Source organism: Suncus etruscus, chromosome 4 (genome assembly GCF_024139225.1).
Source record: "Suncus etruscus isolate mSunEtr1 chromosome 4, mSunEtr1.pri.cur, whole genome shotgun sequence".
Classification (NCBI taxonomy): domain Eukaryota; kingdom Metazoa; phylum Chordata; class Mammalia; order Eulipotyphla; family Soricidae; genus Suncus; species Suncus etruscus.
This window is the reverse complement of record NC_064851.1, coordinates 45,247,107-45,264,269: the sequence shown is the minus strand read 5'-3', so window position 1 is coordinate 45,264,269 and position 17,163 is coordinate 45,247,107. Positions and strand designations below refer to the sequence as shown.

At 39.9% G+C, this 17,163-nt stretch overlaps 1 protein-coding gene across 1 annotated transcript in view; it reads right to left on the bottom strand.

Annotated features, from left to right (window-relative positions):
• Nucleotides 1-17,163, bottom strand: part of RPAP2 (RNA polymerase II associated protein 2) — a 91,238-nt gene that overhangs the window by 27,559 nt on the left and 46,516 nt on the right. Inside the window, exon 12 of the mRNA XM_049772561.1 lies at nt 7,840-7,908. Coding sequence (XP_049628518.1) covers nt 7,840-7,908 — 69 coding nt within the window. The remainder of the gene's footprint in view (nt 1-7,839; nt 7,909-17,163) is intronic.

Here is a 17,163-nt window from a genome sequence, read left to right as displayed (position 1 = left end):
ACAGGAGGCATAATTCATTTTCTTTCTTTCTCTTCTCTCTCTCTCTCTCTCTCTCTCTCTCTCTCTCTCTCTCTCTCTCTCTCTCTCTCTCTCTCTCTCTCTCTCTCTCTCTTTTTGGTTTTTGGGTCACACCCAGCAGCGCTTAGGGGTTACTCCTAGCTCTGTGCTCAGAAATCGCTCCTAGCAGGCACAGGGGACCAAATGGGATGCCGGGATTCAAACCACCGTCCTTCTGCATGCAAGGCAAACATCCTGCCTCCATGCTATCTCTCCGGCCCAGCAGGTATAATTCTAAAGGTGCCTAGAAATATATTAAAGAAAACTGAAAATACATCTCCGCATAAAAATTTGTACACAGATATTTTGACACAAAATGTCTATGAAAAACCCAAAGCAGAAACAGTGCAAATGTCTATCAACTGAAAAAAAAAAAAAAGATAAAACGTGGTTTCAGACAATGGAATATTCATGAAAAAGAAAGTGTATTTCCACAGCACTGCAATATGATAAACTTTGGAAATACTGTTAAGTGAAACCAGATACAGAAGAATATAGTATTTTATGAACTTTGGGGGTTTATTTTGTTTTGGGACCACAGCTGAAGATATTCAAGCTTACTCCGGCTTTGTGCTTAGAATCAACCTTGACAGAACTTGGGGGACCATATGTGATGCTGGCAAATGAAACTGAGGTCAGTTGCATGTAAAACAAATTTTACTTCTGTATATATCCATCTCTATATTCTTTTTTTGTTTATTTGTTTTTGGGTCACACCCGGCAGCACTCAGGGTTTACTCCTGGCTCTGCAATCAGACATTGCTCCTGGCAAGCTCGAGGGGCCATCTGGGATGCTGGGAATTGAACCCAAGTCTGTCCTGGGTGGGCTGCATGCAAGACAAATGCCCTACTGCTGTACCGTTTTATCTCTCTGGTCCCCCATCTCTATGTTCTATATGAAATGTTCAAAACAAGTAAATTCACAGAGACAATAAGACAAATGATTGTTAGTAGATGGGGAAAGATAAACTAGGAATAAATTAAAGATATCACATCTTTTGGTGGTCAAAGTGACGTGATAGAAACACTCTCGTATTAGGTTGATAAGCACAATATAGAGAATACACTGAGAAACAAATGAGTTGGGGCTGGAGAGATAACAAAAGTGCGGCCAACCCAGGACTGATGATGGTTTAAATCCCTGCATATCATATGGTTTTCCGAGCCTACCAGGGGCAATTTCTGAGTGCAGAGCTAGGAGTAACCCCTGAGTGCTGTAGTGTGGCCCCTCCACACCAAATTAGGTGCACATGTTTAATGGTGACTTGTATGAATTTTACCAGTAAACATTTAGTTAGTACAGGGTTAAAGGGCTTGTCTTGCAGGTGGCTAACTCAAGTTTGATCCCAGTCATCAAAAATGGACTCCCCAAACACTAGTAGTAATTTCCTGAGCATAGAGGCAGGTATAAGCCCCGAGTGTGTGGTTCCCAAACAAATCAAAACAAACAATTCAATTATATATACATATTTCATAATTAACTTTATATTTTTATATTGCTATACTAGATATAAGAATGTAACTATAACTACTGTTTAAAAATAAATAAGAAATATATACAAATACAAATATATATTTGGATATATACATGTTTGGAAGAATGTTTGGAGACTTGAACCAGTACCACCTCCCATGCAAAACAAATGCTTCAGCCCTATAAGCCATCACCCTCGTCCCAGAATCCCTGAAACTGTTTCATTTTAAATACAGAACTCACTGTAGGAGGGGATTTCCATTTCTAACATGTGGACTACATGTAAAGAATGCCAGGGAAATCTGCTTTCTAAAAGGATTCTCTTCAGTTGCCAGCCTTGGTCTTTTTCAAGATGGCCTAGGCTTTGATTTCTCAGCCTTAGGTAAAGCAGATGCATAGTCCCCTTTTGTATTACAGGCTCAGAGATGGAACATGACTGGGAAGGCTAACAGCAAAGAGAAGACAGAAAAGAGAAAAGGGAGAAGAAAATTTCCTATGGCTGTGAAATTTTCTCAGAAACACTAGTCAAATCTTTCTAAAGAATTTATTCTGAATATATTGTGACTATGAAGAAAAGTAATGAATGAGATTTTGTTTTACTTCATTAAAGGTGAGTGATAATTTATGTGATATATAAATGAGGATACATCAAAAGATATACTTAAAAGCAATTTAGAATGAAGGATCTTCAAACAATGAAGTATCTTGAAACTAGAGTTTACTCATTAAATACTAGTCATAACAAAACTTCAATATTCCTATACAAAGAATAGTACCATTGCTAAACGCTGAAAAATTCCAATGACTACAATGAACATTTTGAATCTCTTCTAACTACAGTATGTTTCTTGGCATGAACTTCATACCAAAATGACAAAAAAGTTTCATCGGAAATTTGAGAGTACATATGTTTCCCAAATCACAGGATAGACAATTATTGAAAAAAAAAAAAAAAAAGGATAATCTTATGTGTGCTTAAAATCAATCTTAGTGGAACTAAATAAAAAGGCTAAATAGTGGGAGTACTATTCCTGAAATATATGTGTGGATTACCCATTTCTTTTTATATATGCATGTCTATTTAAGTTCTAAAGCCCTCACAATTTTCAGTGCAATTAAGGTTCTTTTTTTTTTTTTTTTTTTTTGCTTTTCCTAGAAAAAGTCCGTATTTGACACTGGATATCTGCCCAGCTTTTCTTTTCTTTTTCCTTTGTTTTTGGGCCACACCCGGCAGTGCTCAGGGGACCACATGCCGGGATCCGAACCACCGACCTTCTGCATGCAAGGCACACACCTTACCTCCATGCTATCTCTCTGGCCCCCAATTAAGGTTCTGTATCCAACACTGGTTTGCCACTTTATTTTCCCATGGCAAAATTCTTTTCTAAACATAAGTGAAAATATAATGATACAAAATAAGCATCAATTAGTTTTAACATGATGAACCTTTTTTTGGAACCACACCTGGTGGTGCTCAGGACTTATACCTGGCTCTGTGCTTAGTAATCATTCCTGGAGGTGCTTGGGGGATCATATGGAATGCTGGGATCAAACCCAAATCAGCCACTTGTAAGACAAACACCCTGCCTCCTGTACTATCTTTCTGGCTCCAGGATTTTATTTTTATCCACCTATCATGTAATAATATTTAATTTAATTTTATCCACATATTCTATAATATTTAATTATTTAAGTCAGGGGTCTCAAACTCGCGGCCCTCCGTACAACATTTTGTGGCCCTGCCCTAAAGGAATCTTTTTTTGTTTTGTTTTGTTTTAGTTGTTTGGGTCACACACCCCAATGTTCAAGCTTACTACTGACTTTGCACTCAAGGATCACCCCGACTTTGCCTGCTGTGGCCCCCGGGTAAATTGAGTTTGAGACCCCTGATTAAGTATTAAATAATTAATGTTTAAGTGGCTAAAGTTATGAACAAAAAGGCTTATCAGCAGAGCTACAGATTACTGGGGTAGGTGAGGGAGAAATATGAAGTTAAAGGGGACTTTTTGAGAAAGGAGGAAATAAGATGCAAAATAATATAGGAGAAGATAGAAGTCTTAGAAGCCAATGATAAAAGAATAAGAAGATCCAGCTAGTGAAGAAATTCTGTGAGTACCAAACATTAAGGATCAGTGATTATGTGCAAGAAGGGCTATGCTCTAAAATACAGTGACCACAGTTATTAAAACATACCCCAGAACCCTTTAGCTGTAAAGGATTTTAGTTGTCATGAATCAAAAGGACTATTACAGTGGTCGGCAAGCCACAGCTCGAGAGCCGCATGCGGCCGCTCCAGGAGTCAGGACTCTACTCCTTAGCACTGACAGAGGCTAGGAGCAGAGTCCTGACTCCTGAAGCGGCCGCCCGACACACAGAAGAGGGCATTAGAGCCGCATGCGGCTCACGGCTTGCCAACCACTGATAGGAGAAAGGTGGGTAGATCTATTCTAGTGTTTCCAAAATGATTGATCATACTCTTCAGGGGGTGCTGGTACAATGTGGAAGGAGGATGTGAGGTAGTAGCTTTGAGTGTAGTTTGGGAGGCACTGGTTTGTTCTCTTAGAATAAAGCATTCTGGGGTGGGGAGGTTCTAAAAAAAAATTAAGGCACAAAGAATATATTTGGGAATAAACTTGGAATCTAACTGAAGGGGTTAGAAAATAACAAAGGAGGATTCAAGATAAATGGAAGAAGAAAACAGACCATTGCTTATTGCTACAACATGAATTTTACATTGAATAACGTAAAACATGTCTACATGGTTAAGATGTATACAGTATTTGAATTCACTTAAATTTGATAATTGAGATATCAAATAGTATATAGAGAACTAATAAAATTGTAAACACTTTTGGGAATATGGTCACATCTTTTAAAATCAAATACTTTTTTGTGTGTGGAATTCATGGCATTTTAATGGTAGTTTTATTATTTCTTTTTCCAAGTAACAGTTCTTTTTAAAAAATTAAAAATAATAAATTTAAGGAGGGGACAAAGAAATAGAACACCGGTAGGGCATTTGCCTTGTATGCAGCCGACCCAGGAAGGATGGTGGTTCAAATCCTGACATCCCATATGATCCCCTGAGCCTGCCAAGAGGGATTTCTGAGCACAGAGCCAGAAGAAACTCCTATGCACCACTAGGTGTGACCTAAAGTCAAAAAACAACTAAACAACAACAACAAAACCAACCCCCTCCACAAAGCTCCCTATAAAACTAAAAATAAATATAAAAATTAATTTCATTTCCAGAACTGTTAATTCTGTTAATGTTGCCATTAATAGTCTTATACCAGTACCACACCTACACTCGTGTCCAATCATTCTATTGCCTTTCTAGTGTCCCTTCCACATACTAAACCTCCCTTCTGCTCTGTTCTGCCCAATTCTCATGGTAAATTTCCTACTGAATATCATTCTCAGTTTCTGTTGTCTAGGCATGTTAGTTACTTGCTATATTTATCTCTCACATATGAAAGAGATCATTCTGTATCTAACCCTTTCCTTCTAATTTTACTCGGAAAGATACTTCTACATCCATTTATGTAGGAACAAATTGCATGACTTTTATAATAGCCTAGATTCTAGAAGTATTCTATTGCGATTGGTACCATCATTGGTTAATCAGATAACCAAAAGGTAAATGAAAAATGCTTTACATCACTGATCATCAGGGAAATGTAAATAAAAATAGTGAGGGGGACGGAGTGATAGTACACTGGTAGGGCATTTGCCTTGCATGCGGCCCACTCGGGACGGACCCAGATTCAATTCCTGGTATTCCATATGTTCCCCCAAGTCTGCCAGGAGCAATTTCTGAGCACAGAGCCAGGAGTGACCCATAATTGCAGCTGGGGCATGGCCCAATAAACCAAAACAAATAAACCAATGAGATATCATCACATTGCCAGTGAGGCTGGTACACATCAAAAAGTATCAAAACAGTGTTGGCCTGAGTGTGGAAGGAAAGGGAAAGGGACCCTCTTCACTGCTAAGGGGAATGTTGACCAGTCCAGCCTTTTGGGAAAATTAAATGGACAATTTAAAAGTTAAAAATTGAGCAATCATATAACTCAGAAATTTCACTTTTGGGCATCTACCCCCAGGGTCCAAATATTCAACTAACCATGGTGCTTAAATAAAGATATTAATAAACAAATAAACCAAAAAAATAAAAAGGGAAAGACATCTGTACTATATTCATTACAGCCATATTCACAATAGCCAAAATCTGGAAACAACCTAAATGTTCAAAAACAGGCTGTATGTTTTGGAAAAGATGTAGAAAGAATTTGATGCCAAAAAACAAAACAAAACAAAAAAACCCAACCAAAAAAAAAAAAAAATAAAGAGGTTGAACCCTAACATGTGTTCTCAGTAAGCAGCTGTTCATTAAGATAATACTTCCAGTTACTGGCTTAGAAAGCAAGATTCTGAGATTACTGCTGGTTCTGTATGTCTGACTTATCATCCAAAAAAGTCACTTCCCCTTTGGTGTAATGAATTGCAGAAGTACAGTTAAACAGTTATCTGAGGGTTTATTAGCAGGCATAGGATATGGTGGGTAAGCAGAGATACTGGTAAATCTATATATAGGTACATTTTTTTTTTTTTGCCACTGACTAAATTGCTTACAAATTCCATAAAATAAAAATGCTTGCTAAAAAATATTTGTTTCATAAATAATTCAACTGGAAGACTTAAATAGAAATGATAAGAGACGTGTTAATATGGACTCTAAAAATTTTCTCTCAGAAATTCAAGTTATTGGGGCCAGAGCGTTGGTGCAAGTGGTAAGGCATCTGCCTTGCCTACACTAGGCTAGGATGGACCGAGGTTCAATCCCCTGGTGTCCCATATAGTCCCACAAGCCAGGAGCAACACCTGAGTGTCACTGGGTGTGGTCCCAAAACTAAAATATAAAAAAGAAAGAAAGAAAGAAATTCAGGTTATTTTCTGTGTTCTGATTTAATGAATCATATGAGCTGTAACTGGTTGAGGACAGAGGCCCTGGGCTCACTAAAATTTACTTTACAGCCTTCCAACACAATCTTTCTGAGGGAGAGTGAAGGCATCATAACATGTCACACTGAAATAATTGAAGGAAAAAGAAAACAGGGCTGGAGATGCTATCAGACTGAATCATAAAACTTTTTTTGTTTGGTTTTGGGCCACACCCAGCTATGCGCAGGGATAACCCCGGCACTGTGCTCAGCAATCATTCCTGGCAGTGCACGGGGAACAATATGGCATGTCAGGATCAAACCCAGGTTGGCTACTTGCAAGGAAGCACTAACCTGTGGGACTATCTCTCCAGTCCCTCATAACATTTCTTAATCTGTGAGTGTAAATTTTCAATGTCCTATTAGTGTAAATAACCAGAAGCAAGCACCTAGTAGCAGCAGCAATGCAGTAATACATGGTTTTCAAAAGACAATAATTGCAATTCAAGATGAAAATCACCACACTTACTAGATAGTTTTAGCTCTATGGAAACAGTCTTCGAAACCACTACTGATTTCTTTTTTTATTTTTTTTTTTTTGGTTTTTGGGCCACACCCGGCGGTGCTCAGGGGTTACTCCTGGCTGTCTGCACAGAAATAGCTCCTGGCAGGCACGGGGGACCATATGGGACACCGGGATTCGAACCAACCACCTTTGGTCCTGGATCGGTTGCTTGCAAGGCAAACGCCGCTGTGCTATCTCTCCGGGCCCACTAGTGATTTCTTAAAGGTGAGTACAAGTTTTATATCTGCTTGTGCAGTATCTACATTAGCTCCTTTAAATTGGATTCATTTTAATGACATTAATTTGGAAAATAAATTTTTTTCTGATGTTAATAAAATGAAAGGAAAACAAAATAGCACTAGATATATTAGCAGAAATAAAATAGAAAAAGAAACAGTCAATATTAATAAAATATAGTGTTTAAGTCTTTTGCTAAAGAGAATACTTGTTTTGTTTTGTTTTAGTTTTGGGGGCCACACCTGGCAGTGCTTGGAGCTAATTTCTGGCAGTGTTTAAGCGACCAGCTGCAAGAGCCTTAACCCTTGCATTTTCACTCAGGTTCCAACAAATACCACTTGTAAAGAAAAGAACCCACAGATGAAAAGGTGGTTAAAAAAAAAGAAATGATTATGACTTACCAAAATAAGGTATATCACTTTATCTTACAAGTTTCTTTTTCATACAGGAAAGACACAAAACAGAGCTACAACATTTACCAAAGAGTTAAATAGTCAATGAATACTTATCTCTAAAAAATTCTTCATACTTGAGATATAGTTAAAATCTGAAAGAATACTTACAATGACAGTAACACCAAAGCAATTAAGGTCCACTCCGCAGGCTTGTGTATAATATTTTTATTTGTTAATCTGAAAAACATTAAGATAAAATTTATCTAAGGGTTAACATTTAAATATATAACTTTTCTATTTTTTAGATAAAACCAGATGTATGTCTTTATGTATGTCAAAAAGTAGTATTTTTGTTATATTTGATAGAAAAATTATCTATAGCATAAAAAGGTTTAGATTTCATGTAGTTACCCTAGTTTAGATTCCTAGCACCCATATGGTTCCTAAGCCTTGCCAGGAGAGATCTCTTAAGCACAGAGTAATGAATAAGCCCTGAGCACCAACAGCATTCTCACAGCAGTGAATGAGACTGCCTTCACACTTCACACACTGCATCCACACCAGCAATGGTTGTTGTGTTCTTTGTGATGTGTGCCAGTCTCTGTGTACCAATTCTTTAACCACTCATCAGTTCTTGGGGACTTGGGTTATTGCCAGCTCTTGGCTATTAGGCATTGTGCTGCAATGAACAGAGGAATGCAGAGGGCTTTTCAGTATTGTTTTTGTGTTTCTAGGGTATATCCATAGGAGTGGTATTACTAGATCATATGGGAACTCATCATGAAATTTGCTTATACATGGATGAATATGGAGATTATTATGCTGAGTGAAACGAGTCAGTCATTTATGGGATATAATAAAAAAAAAAAGATAGTATGGTGATAATATCCAGAGACAATAGAGATGAGGGCTAGGAGGACAATGTAAAAGGAAAAAAACAAGAAGTGTGTGTGCACGTGAAAGAGAGAGAGGAGTTAAATGCCTGAGGGAGGCAAGCATGGGGAAATATTGAGGATATTGGTGGTGGGAAATGTTCATGGGTGAAGTGCATGTTGTAAGACTGAAACCCAATCATGAACAATTTTGTAATCACAGTGTTTAAATAAAAGGCAAAAAAGAAAGAAAGAACATGACATCTAAACAAAATTCAATTTTGTTTAAGAATACATACATATATAGTAAAAGTATTGAAACAAAGAATGGAAAGACACATCATATTCACAATGTTGGTAGCTTCTGGGGAGAAAAGAATGAATTGGAAAATGAGACGAACGGGATGTTAGGTCCTCAGGGCTCTTGTACTACTTCTTCAATCTGCCTGAAACGTTCTTCAGTTAAGTGACTTTATGTCTTTGAAATAAGGCCTTTCTGGGGCTGAAGAGATAGCACAGCAGTAGGGCGTTTGCCTCACAAGCGACTGGACCAGGACCAACGCAGGTTCAAATCCTGGCATCCCATATGGTTCCCTGTGTCTGCCAGGAGCGATTTCTGAGCAGAGAGCCAGAGAGCGATTTCTGAGCGCTGCCGGGTATAACCCAAACAAACATAACAAAACAAAAAACAAAAAGAAAGAAAAAAGGCCTTTTTGGTCCACTCCATTAAAAAGTGAAATTTCCTTACATCTCCTAGATCTAAACTTCTGATTTCACATCCTGTCATATATACATATCTACTACCCAACAACTCTCAATACCACTTATCACCTTCTAACATAGTTAAAAAAAAACTAAACAAAAAATTTACCAGTATTAATTATACATTCCACTTTCAAAATCTCTCTCTAAAAGACATTAAATCAAAAAGAATGAACTCATATATTCACTACAGCTCTGTCTCTATTTAGAATAGATAAGATGTGGAAACAATCCAAATGACAAATGATGGATGACTGGAAAGAGAAAATAAAGGTATTTATATGCAATGGAATACTATCTTAAATACTATATTAAAGATGACATAATGCTACTTATAACAGCATGCATAGAAATGGAAAAGTAATGATTTTTTCCTGCCACCAATGTCCCCAGTTTCCCTCCCACCATCCCTTCTGCCTGCTTCTGGGGCAGGCATTTTACTCCCCTCTCTCTCTCTTCCTCCTCCCAACCCCTTCTAGATACTATACTGTGCATATCACTTATCTCTGTTCAGCACCCAGTTATTGTTCAGAGTGATCAGTTCCAACTATCATTGTCATTGTGGTCCCTTCTTTACCCTAACTGCTTTGCTCCACTATTTGTGGCAAGTTTCCAGCTTCCTACTGGGGACTGGTGGAGGAGCAACGATTTTTAAAAAGGGAAATAGTATGACACTAGGTCAAATAAGTCAAAAGAAGAAAGACAAATACTGGATAGCTTAATTTTATGCAAACTATCCAAAGATAGAAAAATAGAGATAAATCTGAAGAATTCAGATTACCAGAAAAGGAGAGAAGGTGCAGCGAATACAATGAAAGCAGAGGGATACCAATGTCTTGGTAGTGGACATGGTGGTGTATTCACACACATTTGATGGAGCATAAACTGTACTCTTAAAAAATACATAATGTTGTAAACCAACAATTAAAAAAATTTAATTTAAAAAATAGTATCATGTCATTCCTCTGTTCCATTTTCAATTGCTCATCTGCATAAAGGTAAACAAAAAACACAGCTACAGCGATTTGACACTCATTCCCTGCTCTCCACTTCTCTGGCCATCTCCCTGTACTTTTGCTGCTGCTCATTTCTTCAGCCTTTACCACATCCTCAGTGCTCTCTAAATACACCAAGTCTGCTCCTGCTTAAAAGCCTTCATAGCTTCAAGTCCCTAACAGTGTTTTTTTGCAGGTAGCAAGAAGGCTGGTTCTCTCACTATGCTTACATCTTTAAACAACTGGCATCTTCTCAATGAATTCCTCCCTGATTAGTCTATTTGTTGGCATTTATTTCCCTTCCCTTTGTCACTAATAGTACCATGAACAGAATTGGTGTGGTGCCTGCACACATACTCACTGGGGTAGCACTTTCCAGTTGTGGGTGCCAATGTATTTGTAGTGATCTCCCCTTTTCCTTTTTAATCCAGTTTATCAATCCCCCCCCCCCCCCGCTTTTTTTTTTGCTTTTTGGCCCACACCTGGTGACGCTCATGGGCTACTCCTGGCTATGCGCTCAGAAATTGCTCCTGGCTTGGGGGACCATATGGGATGCCAGGGGATCGAACTGCAGTCCATCCTAGGTTAGCACGTGCAAGCCAAATGCCCTACCACTTGCGCCACTGCTCCGGCCTCTCTCTCTCCCTTTCTTTGTGAGTTTTGCTAGTGGTTTATCAATCTTGTTTATCTTTCAAAAAACCAACTTTTGCTTTTATTGCTCTTTCGATTTTTTTTTTATTTCCATGTCATTGATTTCTGCTTTAAGCTTTGTTATTTCCTTCTGCTTACCTATTTTTGGTTCCTTTAGTTCAGGGGTCTCAAACTCGTGGCCCGCCGTTCAACATTTTGTGGCCCTCCCTAGAGGAATCTTTTTTTGTTTTGTTTTGTTTTGTTTGGGTCACACCCCTCAATGTTCAAGACTTATTACTGACTTTGCACTCAAGGATCACCCTGACTTTGCCTCCTGCGGCCCGCAGGTAAATTGAGTTTGAGACCCTTGCGGCTTTTTTAATTTTAAAAGCTGTGCCATTAGGCTATTTATGTATGCCCCTTCTTCCTTCCTGATGTGTCCTTGCAAGGCTATACATTTTCCTCATAGTACTGCTTTTGTTGTGTTCCACAAATTCTGATCAGTTGTGTCTTCATTTGCATTTGTTTCCAGGAATCTTTTGATTTCTTCTTTAATTTCATCTCTGACTGACTGGCTGTTCAGTAGTGAGCTGTTTAATTTCCAGGTGTTAAAATTTTTCTTCTGTGGGGCCAGAGAGATAGCAGAGAGGTAGGGCGTTCGCCTTGCATGCAGGATGGTGGTTCAAACCCTGGCATCCCATATGATCCCCCAAGCCTGTCAGGAGCGATTTCTGAGCATAGAACCAGGAGTAACCCCTGAACGCTGCTGTATGTGACCCAAAAACCAAAAACCAAATGAAAAAAAAAAGCCGGAGAGTTAGCATGGAGGTAAGGTGTTTGCCTTGCATGAAAAGGGATGGTGGTTCGAATTTCAGCACCCCATGTGGTCCCCCAAGCCTGCCAAAAGCAGAGCCATGAGTAATCCCGGAGTGCTGCTGAGTGTGACCCCAAACCCAAAAATAATAAAAAAATTTAAAAAATATTTTCTTCTGTGTCCCTTTGTAATTTCAGTGTATTGTGACCTGAGAAGGTAGTCTGTATAATTTCTATCCTCCTGATTTTATGGAGATATCTTTTATGGCTCAAAATGTGATCTATCCTGGAGAATGATCCATGTGCATTAGAAAATAATTTGTATCCAATTTTCTGGGAATGGAGTGCCTTATGTATATCTGCTAGTACTCTTTCTTCCATTTCTCTTTTCAGAGCCAGTATATTCTTGTTGGGTTTCAGCTTGGTTGATCTATCAAGGGGTGACATGTGGTGTTGCTATTGATGTCTTCTTTCAGATTTCTCAACAATTGTATTAAATATTTTGCTGGTCCCTCATTGGGTGTGTATATATTTGACTGTGATTTCTTCCTGTTGTACATATTCCTTGATTATTATGAAATGTCCATCTTTGTCCCTTATAACTTTCTAAGTCAAAAGTTTGTGTCATCTGATATTAATATGGCCACTTTGTTCATTTGGATAATTTTCCTCTATTTTAAGTCTGTCTGTTCTGACTATTCATCTCAGATGTGTTTCTTATTGGCAGCAAAAGCTGGATTCAGTTGTTTTTTTTTTTTAAACTTTATTTATTGATTGGATTTTGGGCCATACCCAGCAGTGCTTAGGGGTCATTCCTGGCTCTGCAATCAGAAATATTCCCTGGTAGGCTGGGGGACCATGAGATGCCAGGAATTGAACCTGGTCCCTCCCAGGTCGGTTGCATATAAGGCAAAGGACCTACTGCTGTGCTATATCTCCAGCTCCTGAATTCAGCTTTTTTTTTTTGTTTGTTTTTGTTTTTGTTTTTGGGCCACACCCGGCGGTGCTCAGGGGTTACTCCTGGCTGTCTGCTCAGAAATAGCTCCTGGCAGGCACGGGGGACCATATGGGACACCGGGATTCGAACCAACCACCTTTGCTCCTGGATCGGCTGCTTGCAAGGCAAACACCGTTGTGCTATCTCTCCGGGCCCTGAATTCAGCTTTTTGATCCATTTTGCCACTTTGTGTCTCTTAACTGATGCATTTAGTCCACTGACATTGAGAGAGATAATTGTCATGAGATTTAGTGTCATCTTTGTATAGGAGTTTGGTGTGTCTTTTGGTGTATCTTGTCTTAAAGCAGACCATTCTGTTTATCTTTTTTTTTTTTTTTGGTTTTTGGGCCACACCCGGCGGTGCTCAGGGGTTACTCCTGGCTGTCTGCTCAGAAATAGCTCCTGGCAGGCACAGGGGACCATATGGGACACTGGGATTCGAACCAACCACCTGTGGTCCTGGATCGGCTGCTTGCAAGGCAAATGCCGCTGTACTATCTCTCCAGGCCCCTGCTTATCTTTTAAGGCTAGTTTTGAGTCTGTAAAGTTTCTGAGCTGTTGTTTATCCATGAAGCTATGTATACTTTCTTCAAACCTGAAAGTGAGTCTGGCTGGTTGCAGTATTCTAGGCAAAACTTTCATTTCATTGAGTTTTTTCACTATATCCTACCACTACCTTCTAGCCTTGAGGGTTTCTTGTGACAGGTCTGCTGTAAACCTTAAGGATGCTTCTTTGAATGTAATTTCCTTTGGGGGGGGGTTGGGTCACACCCGGCAGCACTCAGGGGTTACTTCTGGCTCTATGCTCAGAAAATGCTCCTTGTAAGCTCGGGGGACCATATGGGATGCCAAGATTCGAACCACAGTCCTTCTGCATGCCAGGCAAATGCCCTACATCCATGCTATCTCTCCAGCCCCTGTAATTTCCCTTTTGATCTTGCTGCTTTCAGTATTCTATCCCTATGTGTGGGATTCATCATTGTGACTAAGATGTATCCTAGGGTGCTTTTTTTTTTTTTTATCTCTTTTAGTTGGTACTCTTCGGGTCTGTAGAACATGGTTGCATCAGTCTTTAGCTCTGATATTTTCTATGCAATGATGTCGTTGACTATTGTTTCTTCATGGAGATTTTCTTCTGGGTCTCTGGGACTCCAATGATTCTTTTTGTTTCTGATGAGTTTATCAAAGACTTCTATTTTCATCTGTTCACATACTTTGTGAATTTTTTCCATTGTCTGATCATTTGTTTTAAGGCTCATTTCCATTCTCTTTTGTTGTATGGAGTTGTTCTGCATCTCATCAAGCTAACTAATTTGATCCTCAGCGACTGTTACTCTGTTGTAGAGGCTTTCATTTTGTGTACCATATTTTTCAGTCCTGTTATTTCAGTTTGGAGTTTAGAAATTTCTATTTTCATATCCTCTTGATTCTTGTTTGTGGTCTGTACAGCTTGATCTATGCTTTCTTTGAGTTCTATGAACATCCTACATATTTCTTCTCTAAACTTGTTATCTGAGAGGCTAAATAGGTGATTGGCATTTTCGGGTCATCATAGCTGTCATCTTCAGTCTCTGTGGTATTGTCCCGTGTTGTTTCCCTATTGTCGAGTCTGTAGTATGATGTTTTCTGTGTGTGGTGCTGGGGTTCACTGACTAGGAGATGTGCGTGGCTGCGAAGTGAAGTGGTGCAGCCAGTTTCCTCTGATTCTACTGTTCTTGTGTGGTGCCAGATCACCTCAGATGATGTAGCTTCTGCAGATGCTTCTGGGCAAGGTTGGCCCCAAAAGCTGCAGATGTGGGTTCAGGTAGCAGCAGCTTCAGAGGCGGTTGGCTGCAATCTCTCTTCATTCTTTTTTTTGGGGGTATCAAACCCCGTGGCGCTCAGGGTCTACTCCTGGCTCTGTGCTCAGAAATTGCTCCTGGAAGGCACAGGGGACTATATGAGATGCCAGGATTTGAACAACCGTCCATCCTGGATTCACTGCATGCAAGGCAAACGCCCTACTGCTGTGCTCTCTCTCTGGCCTTCTCTCTTCATTTTTAATTGAAATCCAAAGAAGTCTAGCTATGGTCTCGTTAATAGGTCCAAGAGACCATTTCATCACCCTTTCGGAGGCAGAGGCTAATCTGAGCAATGTTTCTGATACATTTAAGTGTGATCAATGACATTGCAAATGATTGTGTAGTGTGAGCATACTTTTATACTGCTCACAGTGCTAGCAGTGTTAATCATCTGATACATACTATCACTAAAACATAAGATCTTATTGGCTAACCACCTTTGCATGTCTAATAGAATTTTTTGTTTTTTGTTTTTTGTTTTTTGTTTTTGGGCCACACCCGGTGACGCTCAGGGGTTACTCCTGGCTTTGAGCTCAGAAGTCGCTCCTGGCTTGGGGGACCATATGGGACGCTGGAGGATCGAACCACAGTCCGTCCAAGGCTAGCGCAGGCAAGGCAGGCACCTTACCTCTAGTGCCACCGCCCGGCCCCTCTAATAGAATTTTTAATCTCTTAAAATTTAGGCTATCCTATACATTTTCAAAGCTAAATATATCAATATCTGAGCAAAGACAGCTTTTTCCTTTGATGCTGAGATGACCTGGTCATATAAACTCTTTGTTGTGGGTCTCACTGGGGAAACACATTTTAGGAGAGGAGGTGGCAGACATGGTTGTTAGAGGTCATAACCCTTTAGTGATGCTGGCCATGCACATTCTGATCATAATGTTCACTGGATATTGCTGTAATGTTCACACTCAGCAGGGACTGTGTTCCTTCTATTGTGGTGCTCACACATTCTCATAGTAGTCTTTGCTTGGACTGTACTTCTGGCCATAGTGCTTCCACATTTGTGAATTTTAGTGTCTGACACTCCTGGCTATATAACTAGAGATTGTACATTTTGTTGTGGTGTTGGGGATCCTAAAGAACAGAGCTACAAAAACCAGGATGACACTGGGAGACAAACTCAGAACCCCATATTTGAAAGGAAGGTGCTATGTTACTTGAGCTATTCCCTAGATGCCTAAGATTCCATTTAACAAAAATAGAAATAAAGTTGTTTGGGGCCGAGTTATAGCGCAGCGGTAGGGCATTTGCCTTGCACACAAGTTGACCCAGAACGAACCTCAAGCCAAGAGTATTTCTGAATGCATAGCCAGGAGTAAGCCCTGAGTGTCACTGGGTGTGGCCTAAAAAGAAAAGAAAAGGAGGGAGGGACTTCAGAGCATAAAAACCGGCTAACCTTTGCAAAAGCTGGCTCCCTGTGTGTGACACCAGGCGGGGAAAATCCGCAAAAGTACACCGGCCCAGTGGGGCTCAGCTGTGAAAGACTGTGAGTGTGACCTGTCTATGTCTGTCTACTGTCCTCTTGCGTGAAACTCTTGCGAGTGGGGCAAAAAGAGGCTCAGAGGAGCACGGCCGCTCCGCTTCGCTACGCGGCCGTGCACTCTTTCTAAGGAAAGAACTCCATTGCAACAAGAAGGAAAAATCACACTAAGAACGGCGCTATATCACAGAAGCAAACATTTCTCTCTGGACTGTCTTCTTTGTTGCATGCTCGGGCCTAAGATTTGTCCCAGTGTGAGGCTTCATCCACGGAGGACTCCCCTCCCTTAGAGGCAAGTCAGCCCATCCAGAAAGGGAGGAGCCAGAGGAGTGTGCTGCCTACATCATATAGACAATGAATACCACTACAACATGTAGAAAAACCCACAATACAAGTGTGACAATGGGGAAACAACGCAGGCCAGCATCAGACATAGAGAATGAAGATGACAATTCTGAGGACCAGATAATGACTGAACAACTAATCAACCTCTCAGATAAGGACTTTAGACTAGCAATATGGAAGGTGCTCAACAGACTCCAAGAAACCATGGATCGAGTTGAACAGAACACTAATAAGAACCAAGAAAATATGAAGGCAGAAATGACAAAACTCCAAACTGAAATAACATGTCAACTAACAGGACTGAAAAAGTCAGTAAACGAAGTGAATGACAAAATGGATAAGCTCTGGGACAGGGTATCAGAAGCTGAGAATAGACTTGGTGCTGTGGAAGATGAGATACATAACAATTCCATACAGCAGGAGAGATTGGACAAAAAACTTAAAGCAAATGAGCAGACAATGGAAAAATTAGTCAAAGAATGGGAACAGACGAAAATAGAAGTCTATGATAAGATCAACAGAAACAACTTAAGAATCATTGGAGTCCCAGAGACCCAGGAAGAAAATTTCCAGGAAGAATCAATGGTCAAGAACATCATTAAAGAGAAACTTCCAGAGCTAAAGAATATATGTGATCAAATCCTGCATGCCCGAAGAGTACCAACCAAAAGAGACCCCAGAAAAACCACCCCAAGACACATCCTAGTCACAATGACAAATCCCACAGATAGAGACAGAATTCTGAAAA